Genomic DNA, 9,777 nt, shown 5'->3' on the forward strand with positions numbered 1-9,777 from the left:
CAGATGGTAAAGCTCAAGAATGTGCACTTTCATAACACAATTCTAATGGTTTTGATAAAGGGATTTTTAGCCATACTTGGAAAGATCTACATAATAAATCAGTCTAAACTAATCCTTGGGTGATATTCATGGTCAGCAAGCCACTGGCAGAATCTATTTCCTTAGAAAACATTAAATTAATTGGTCATGAGGTTAGTAAAACAATGTTCTCAGTAATTCTCAACCAAAAAAAAAATTTAGAATTACAAAATTTTAAGAAAACTTTTTTTTTTTCTCTTGAGATAACATTGTTTACAATACTATCTCTATGATTTAGGGAAATTGGCCCACACCGCCTAGGTAAATGAAAAGATTCTCTTTAATCAAATATATATATCAACTTTCATACAGAATTATTTACCATCAGTTTGAAGCTAGTTAATTAGTTGGGCCTCTTTTAGTTTGGAATAAGTCTTACTATGTTTTAGATTACTTCTTTAGTTTGTACTCTGATTCTGGGACTTACTTAATTAAGCTTAAAAAAGATTTGAAAATTTACCGTTATTGTCACAAGTCAAAAATTAACAGGGTTGTCTAGAGTAGTATGACTTCATGGATTTCTTAGGGAAAATAGTTTTGTTGTTGTTGTGAACTTAAAAAAATCAAATAAATTGTTTTCTGTAACTTAAATGTCCCAACACTTTTAGGGCTCTCACATAAGTGAAGATGTTTATAAATTACATTTATTTAAACAAATATATTTATAAATTACCAGATACATTTATTTTGGTAAGCAAGAACTGAACACAGAAAATTGTACTAAGTTATATATACTGAAATTGGAACATGGTTTTGTCTAGTCTGAAGGTTTCCAGGTATTGAGTATTTGTCTCTTTTCAGATCTTCTGAAGTCTTATTAACATTCTATATTATAGAGAATATAATTCTGTATTATAGTAAACCTCCCATTATGCAGCAAAACTTCTGCTGAGAAATAGGAAACCTTGCTGGTGGCGGTTCCATTATTACTACAAATTTCTGTAGCATAATATTTAGCTTCTTTGCACCTGTTCTAGTCCAAGTCAGAGTTAAATTTGACCTTCCTCTCTTACTGAATGGATTTTGAAAAATATAATGTCAAAGTAATTTGGAAAATTATAACACCCTATCCAGAATCAAAATTTACAATTAGGCCTATGTAGGTTTGCTCCATCTTGGTTTTAGAAATTCCTGTTTGCACAGGAACATATTCTTAATTTTTTTATTTGAATTTTTAAGGTAATGATCTGCCCCAGTTTCATATTTTGTTCTTAATATTTTTCAGATTTGGAGTCTCTCTACATTTAGTCTTCTCCACACTTTTATCAATGAACATGCTCGGCAATCCATTTTCAGAAATATTGGAACAGGAGTGATGCAAATTGAGACAGGGCCAGCAAACCACATTTTTTCATGCGGAGCTGATGGAACAATGAAAATGAGAATACTGCCTGACCAGTTTAGCCCATTAAATGAAGTGTTGAAAAATGATGTGAAATTTATGCTATAACATTTTTGACAATAAGGTGTATAATTTCTTACCTGTTCCATGGAATTGACCAACACATATAATGTACAGTGCTCACTCTTTATGCCACAAATAAGCTAATGCTTTCTTGTTTTCATATTTATTTTATGGAGCTTTGCCCTTGATGCACTGATGCCTTAAAAAATAACAAGGTCATTCAGAATTAGACTATATTGCCTAAAGTAGAATGTATAAGTAGTACTATAATAATAGGTATTTATAATATGCTATAGTGAGTATTTATAGTGTTAAAGGAATTTGTTTTCATTGATAAACTCTCTGCAGATATCTCTGCATGAATTTCTTTCACAGCAAAAACACCCTTTATGTAAAGGCAGTTGAACATCAGATATCTTAATTCACCATGCTCTCATTTCTTTTATCAAACTGATATATCTCAAACTGTTCTCCTAAATAATAATAGGTCAGTATTTGAGTAACAGTTAAAAAATAAGAACATCTGTCCTCAGGACGTAAGTGATTAATAAGCTAACTGGCTTACTAAATGAAATTTTTGTTAGTTTCCCTTCTGGAATCCAAGTTGAGTGTATGTATACATGTGTGGTTGTGTGTATATATGTAATATATCTTACATATTTTATTTGAACATAGTTTGTGTGTATATGTATGTTTTGTGCCATAACGACTACTGCCACCAGAATAGCAACCTTTTTGCAAATGTTTATTTTCTATTTCCAATATTGATTTTCAAATAAACTTCGAGAGAGTTCTGTAATTATACTTTTAATGATTATATTAAGTCAGAAGAATCTTAGGCAATAATGATTCTGTGCTGTTATAATTGAGTGACTTAAAAACAAGTTTATGAATTTGTGAAAGGAATTTTCAGCACCAAACAAATTATCTTAATTCATTTTTATTTCTATTTCTTAGGTGCTTTTAGTCTCAAAGTTCTGAAAATGTTATAGCAGTGTTTTTAAAAACAAATGTGAAAACAGTCAAAGTAAACAAATAGTATTTACAATTGTAAAATACCCACCAGATCTACCTATAAGAGAAAGTAAACTAAAACTTATATTTTATTATTTTTGCCAAATATATTATTTTATTATAAAATAAGACCAAAATATTAAAAATGCACAATACTTTTAACTTTAATGTACTAAAACCCTGTTTCTGTGTTTCATGCTCTACCTTTTCTGATTCAGAATTGTAGAAAACTTGGTAAATACTTGACTTTATTAACCAATGAGACTGGAGGCAGATGAGACTAAGTATTAAATGGAATTACAGACTATTTAGCTTAAATATATTTTGTTAATAGCGACTATAAGAACATTTTTATGTAACAAAATATGGACAGCTACTCTCTTGGAAACTAAAGAGTCAAATAAAGCAAAGAAATGAAGGGCTGGTAAATGAATTTTGTAATATCCTCAGGATACTTTTATCTTAAAAGTATATTGTTAAAGATTTTGTAAATTGTATTCATAATTTTAAATGTGTCGAGCAAATTGCAGTGAAAACACTGTCATTATGTAGAGAGTTTATGTGCACATAATAACCTGTACCTATATATTGTGCAATAACAATATGTGACTATTTTGCCATGGAGAAATCTGTGGCAGCATTGCAAACAATACTGTTGTTTTATGTAATTAAGCTTAAGTTATTTTTAGTAATTTCTTCACAAATCAAGATTCAAAAGGCTTTAAACACTTTCAATGAGGAAATTTATTATGCTTATTAGAAAAAAGGCATTGTGGATAAACAAGAATTTTAATTGAGGGTTTTTATGAATAATAAATTATGTACACCCATATGTATTTACATCAGAGTCATAATATTTTAAATAAACAATTATGCAGTGAATTTTTAGCTATTGTTTTAAGTAATATTTATGCCATGTTAACTGACTTAAAAAATATGTGACACTTTAAGATGGAGAATTTCCGTATTTGTATTTGGTCAATGTAAGAAGAACTGAGTAATTTTAACAAATATCCTGTTCTTTCTATCTTTTTTACTTAATAGGTAAGCATCAGTCAAAAACAGTAAGAATAAGAGTCATATAAAATAATATACATATATGTAAAATTGCATCTAAATTATTGAACTGGGTATGTCAAGATATATTTTTTAACATCTGCATTTCTGAGAATGTGGCTTGATAATGAAAAAAGAATTTACAGCATTACAAGTCTCATTTTCTGAAATGTAGGACTTAAGCTTTATTCTTCTTTCTTGCCCTATGGTTGTTTTACACAAATTGATTATTTTCCTTTATTTAAAAAATTACTTATAAAAACATTGTGGAGATTTCTCACTTTGGTTTCAACAATCAAAATGCAATACCAGAGAAAATGCATATTTAGCGTTAGGGTGGGTTTGGATTGGAAACCCAGACCGATGTATTTTACTACATAAAAATTTAAATATCATGACAGTGATATTTAAATATCAGTGGCAGGAGGCCACTGTCAAAATTGAAAGAATAGGTAAACTAGAACAAATATCTGTATAGTAATAGGGAATAAGTATTAATAATTCTACATACAAAGAAAACTTTAAAATGATAGATTATTGGAGAAATCAGTAAACAATAGGCAATATGAATGAGACATTGAAAAAGTTAGAAATCATAGAAAGGGCATTCTCAATAATGATTGAAGGAATTCTAAAAAAAAATTTGACACTAGTTTTTATCTCTCAGATTGGCATAGTTTTCATCTCTCAGATGTTGTCAAACCAGTGACAACATCAATCTTGGTGCAAGGAAACAAGCACAATGAAACCCCTCTGGTAAAACAAATAACAAAGTTACCTAGATAAAAATATAACGTACTTTCTCTGAGCAGTCTTAGAGAAATTTTTCTATAAATATAAAATCACCCATGCACAAAAATATGTGTACACAGATACCTACTGTTGCAAACAAATTGCAAGTCCAGTGTTTAGTGGGAAGTAAGTGTTTGAATAAATTGTGGTACATCCATACAATGGAACATTCTTTGAACCCTAAAAAAATTAATACATTTGAACCCTCTCAATTGAAAAGTTGGTGAGAAAATATGCAAAGGTATTCCCTGTTTTTAAAAAGCTTTTACAAATACTTATGATTAGTATCTGTTGTCACTTATTGAAAGAATTATAAAGATTTTTATTTCTGTGAGAAAGGGAAATAGTGGTCAAAGTGTGTCTAGCAGTAATAACAACATCAAGAAGTAGCAGGATGACACCACCAAGTTCTTTCTGAACTACTTTATACAGCCTGTATAGCATATCATTCCTGCTTTTAATGTGAGTGTTATTTTAGATTGTGTTTCTTGATATGGTTTTGTAGATTATATTTTGGATCTGATAATGCTCAAAATTTTTTTTGAGTTATATATAAGTTAATTGTAATTGCTTCACTATACCCATAGGAAAGTTTTTCACTTATGAAAGTTTCCATAGAACTTTCTACTTTTAGATAGCAGGGGGATTCCTGTATCTCATATTGTTTTTGTTTTTTAAGCCCTCACCTGCACTGATTCTTTGTGGAAGAATATACAGAAAAATTTAACATGGGGAAAGGGGAGAAAGAGGTAATATTTTTCCAAATTCCTAAAACCCCATTCAGTAATGTAATACCAAAGATTGTGTGTGCACGTGTGAGAGAGAAGAGAGTAAGAAAGAGTACCTATGCACGTTCAAAAGAGAGATAAAAACTATTTTTATACCAAATACAACTGAATGACTTTGGGAGCAATTCTCTGTTGAGTCATGTGGTCTGTGTCAAGAATACTGTTTGAATTATTGAGATAATTTTGATACCTGATTGTATTTAAGAAGAAAGGTTATAAAATGTTACCCTTTAAAACACTTGAAAATACAACTTGTTCATAGATTACTTGTATATGCCTATCAGTCTTTTACAGATGTGGATGACTTTTTCTACAATATTTTCAAAGCTAAATCTGTTGAGTTTTTCATCCTCCCCTGCCCTTCATAGCCTCCTATATGTATATGCATATAATTCAGGAAGCTCTTCCAGAGTCAGTAAATCGCATTATTTCACAGGGCACCTGGAACAAGAATTTTTTTTTTCCACTGCAAATATAGGTGAATGATAGAACAATTATTGTGACTACCTTTTTTTTTTTAAACTCATGTTTAGTTTCATGAATCTGTACTCAATGTATCAGGTATTCTATGTACAGAATTTAAGCAATGCAGGCTATTAGCCCAGGATATGAGCTGAAATAAGTTTTTAAATCTACATTTTATCTGTGGAATCTACTCACCATCTTTGTTTCTGGAATTGTAACATATTTACATCTTGAAATACTTTCACTTTTTCCAGTTCTGCTGTAACTGAACAAGGCTAATTATCAAAATTATGCAGAAGAATTCTGGTGGTAATACATACCAACTTGGGTTCTTTGAATAATGAAACAGTAAGTAATTGTTAATTTATAGTTCTGGTAGTAAAGAAATGAAAGTAAGAGCTTAAAAGGTATACATAATAAGATGTAAAAATGTTGGGAAATTAGTTCTGGGAGATTTCACTTTGGAAGGAAAGTGATTTCCTTTGGATGCTTACTGATAAAGTGGGGTGGGGGAGGGAACAAACTGAGGTAAGGATTATATTTTGCAAATGAAATACTGTACTCCTGAACTGAAAAAAACAAAATTTTATCCGTGAAAGGAATTCACCTCCATACAAAATTACTCTCAGAAAATTTGGGAGAGGATATAAGAGCAATCTATAAAACAAGAAATTCAAGTGAGGAAAATGTAATTGCAAATTCCAACTTGAATTAAACATTAACAAGTGGCAGCTAAGTTCATGGAAGAACACAAGAACTGAGAATTTGTAGGCACAAATATCTTTTTTAATAATAATAAAGAATATCCAATGCTTAAGTGAGGGGAGAGCTATGCATCCTGAGAATGGAACTTGAGTCACAAAGGATTGTTCTCAGGTTTTAAAAACTGAACAAATGGCCTGATTGAATTTTGAAATTGTTTGGCACAATATCTGGCACTTAATCAAAAAACTTCTGGAACATTTATAGAATGATAAAATGTGATTATATCAGTTAATAGAAACAAATGGCAGACACGATAGAATTGGAAAACACTTTAAAACAGATATAATAAATACACATGGGTACTAAAGGAAAAGATAATGAAAAGAAGATAAGATTAAACTTACAGAGCTACTAAACAATACAAAATCTGAATTTAAAAGCTCATTAAGTGGGCATTAATACTGAGACACTTTTTGAAGAAAAGAGCAGAGAATTTTATTGTTGAACTTGCCACAGTAAAACGCTGAAAAAAAATTGGAAAATCCAACACAGAAAAGAACATATGATTTCAATAATAGGTGGCATGTATTTTTTTTTTAAATCCAAGAACATATTTGGAGAAAAATTCCCAAATTTGATGAAAACCATAAACACAGATAGAAGAAAGTCAACATGCCCCAAGCAAGGACACACTACACCACCAGCATACATCCTAATCATTGCTAAAAACTGGTGATGAGAAAATCTTGAGCACATTTTATGCCCAGAGAGAATATCAGACGCTTTCCTCAGTAACTATAATCCAATAGACAGTGGAATGATGAGTTTACTGAAGGAAAAAAATTTGAGTAAGAATTCTATTTCCAATAAAAATATTTTTCATAAATGGAGGCAAAGGAAACCTGTTTTTAGCAAAGGAAGGTGAGAGGATTTGTTGCCAGCACATTTGAGCTACAAGAGAAACACTAAAGGAAATTGTTAAGGCAGGACAACAGAAGTATCTGATGGAAATAGGTCTATATTAAGCAGTGACTTGAAAATAATAATTACTTTAAAAAATTCCTTCCATGTTTCAATAATGACAAAAGAGAAGTGTTTAAACAAAAATAACTATGGTTTGTAGAAGTATATGCATGTAGAAGTAAAATATATGACAATGATACAAAGGGTATATAGTTTCTAGTATCATTACAAAGGTTGTTCTCATAGGTGGAATTCTGTCTGCCCTCATATTTATGTACAGCCCCTAGCAATATGACTGTATTTAAGAAGGCAATTATGGGTAAATGAGATCTCAAGAATGAGGCCCCAGTCCAATATGGCAGGTGTCCTTATAAGAATAGAATACAGGATGGACACACACAGACAAGGGCCATGTGAGGCCTCTGAGTGAGTCATCTGCAAACTGGGAAGAGAGACCTCAGGAGAAACAACCTGTTATATCTTGGCTTTCTACTTCCAATGTCTAGAAGAAGATACATTTCTGTTATTTAAGTTGTCCACTTTGTGGTATTTTGTTATGACAAGCGGAACAAACACAGTGATTATATAATGTGTAGTGTCAGAACAAAAATTGTTACTGGTTAAGATTTGTAACAATTCAAGCTTCAAAAGTACTATTAATAGAATATCTTTTTTACTTTCTGGTTGTCTGTACTGGGTAGCCAATTGCAGCAAGTCCTTGAATAACATCCTTTCATTGAGATGAAATACCAGCCAAACTCCTTGATCAAAAAGAAATTATTCAATGACCTGTCCTCATTACACTGTCCATTCTTTTGATAAAGTCAGTTTTAAGAAACTATTATCTATTTTAGTTGAGAATTTACTGTACCTTCCTCAACTTAGTGACTTTCAATTACAACCATTTTTAATTAGTATTTCTTGGTTTTTGTTAGGCAGCCATTCAGAGTGGAGTCATCTGGACAATTCTGCTCCATGTGAATTCAGCAAAAATTGATCAGTAATACTTGTTTGGCAATGTATAGCAAGTTAAAAGGCCCAAAAATTCATTCACATGTGTTGAGGATGATCAGAAGGCTAGGGTTATCTTTATGAATAGTATCAGATTTCCCATGTGGTCTCTCCAGTAGAGTTCAAACTTCTTACATGATGGTTTAGGATTAGGATTTTAAGTGAATGTTCCAAGAAGTGGAAAATTGAAGAGGCTAATCTCTTAACCCTGGGTGTAGACACATGCAGAGTATCATTATATCATCTTTTACCAGTCAAAAATTTGCAGAGCCTATCCAGATTCAAGAGAAGGGGACATAAACTCATCTCTTAATAGGAAGAGTGTCAACAAACTTAATATTTGTTAAAAATCTGCCACAATTTGCCCTCTGCTCACTATGTTCTTTCTCCTCCCTAGAACTCCAAAATTTTTATCCTAATGCTCATCAAGGTCGGGCTTACACTCCAGAATTGCATCACCTAAGTAAGGTACAGGAATTTATGTGGCTCCTTGAATATGTTCCTTTTTAGTATAAAGACCTAGGAATAAATGAGGCAAATTATGTGCCTCCCACACATCAAATATGTAATGGGAGACAGAGATAAAAGACTTATGGCTTGTTCTGATAGGGGGAAATAAGAGTCACAATATAGTCCCGGGCCATTAAGATTACGAGATTTTGGCTGGGTACATGTCACCAGTTCCTTGAGTAATCCTATTACTTGAAAGTAATTAATAACTCTTGTCTCTACCATCTGGGCCTCAAGTTTCCACTTCCGAGTCATCCTTCCCCTCTCATAAAAGTAGACTGTATTTTTAACTGAGGAAATTTCACAGCCTGGCCAGATAAGTTAGAAGGTTCAAAGGACTCTAGTTTGTATTATTCCTGTTTCTTAAAGTTCAATCTAGTAAAATTGCTTTACAAACCTCTGGGTTTCTTATATTTAAACTATAATCCAGTCACTAGACAAAAGATATCCAAGTTTTTTCTAAGATAAGCCCATACCACTTATGAGTTTGCTGCGATAGATCCCCTTCAGATATTTCAGAGTCCATTGTAATACCAAAAGGATCTACAGCGCATAAATCTTCCTGAGATCTTTACAAAGGCCTTAAACCACACCGTTCATTGGGTCTTTACTCAGATAATTTGTAGTCCCTGTAAGGATAGATTTTTCTTTTCTTTCTTTTTTTTTCTTTTTCTTTTTTTAAAAACAGATTATTCATTTATACATACAGAACTTGGGTACAGGCCAGAGTGCTGCAGTGAGGGGACTCAGCAGAAACAAGAGTGAGGAGCAGATCAGGCAGATGGATGAAGTACACTGCTGAGGGGAGCAATGGGTGAGAGGAGAGGTTTGCTGTGCCATGTGGGTCAGCTCTGGGGCCAGGAATCAAACACACACTGAAGCAGTTTTGGCTCACTTGCAGTGCTGTGCTTTAACCCACTGATCTACCAGGGAGGGCCAGGATGGATTTTTCAAAAAAAAATTCCATGAGACCACTGAGAATGTAGGGCA

At 32.1% G+C, this 9,777-nt stretch overlaps 1 protein-coding gene across 2 annotated transcripts in view; it reads left to right on the forward strand.

Moving 5' to 3' along the window:
- The window catches only part of DMXL1 (Dmx-like 1), a 111,295-nt gene extending 105,946 nt beyond the window's left edge, over positions 1–5,349 (forward strand). For both annotated transcript variants that reach the window (XM_012727984.1, XM_004686653.2), the window contains one exon: positions 1,304–5,349. In XM_012727984.1, the coding sequence (XP_012583438.1) occupies positions 1,304–1,528 (225 nt within the window). In that variant the 3' untranslated portion in view covers positions 1,529–5,349. The remainder of the gene's footprint in view (positions 1–1,303) is intronic.
- Positions 5,350–9,777: the final 4,428 nt, after the last annotated feature.

The sequence above is a fragment of the Condylura cristata genome, unplaced genomic scaffold, assembly GCF_000260355.1.
Source record: "Condylura cristata isolate star-nosed mole 26May11 unplaced genomic scaffold, ConCri1.0 scaffold00021, whole genome shotgun sequence".
In the NCBI taxonomy this organism is placed as follows: Eukaryota; Metazoa; Chordata; class Mammalia; order Eulipotyphla; family Talpidae; genus Condylura; species Condylura cristata.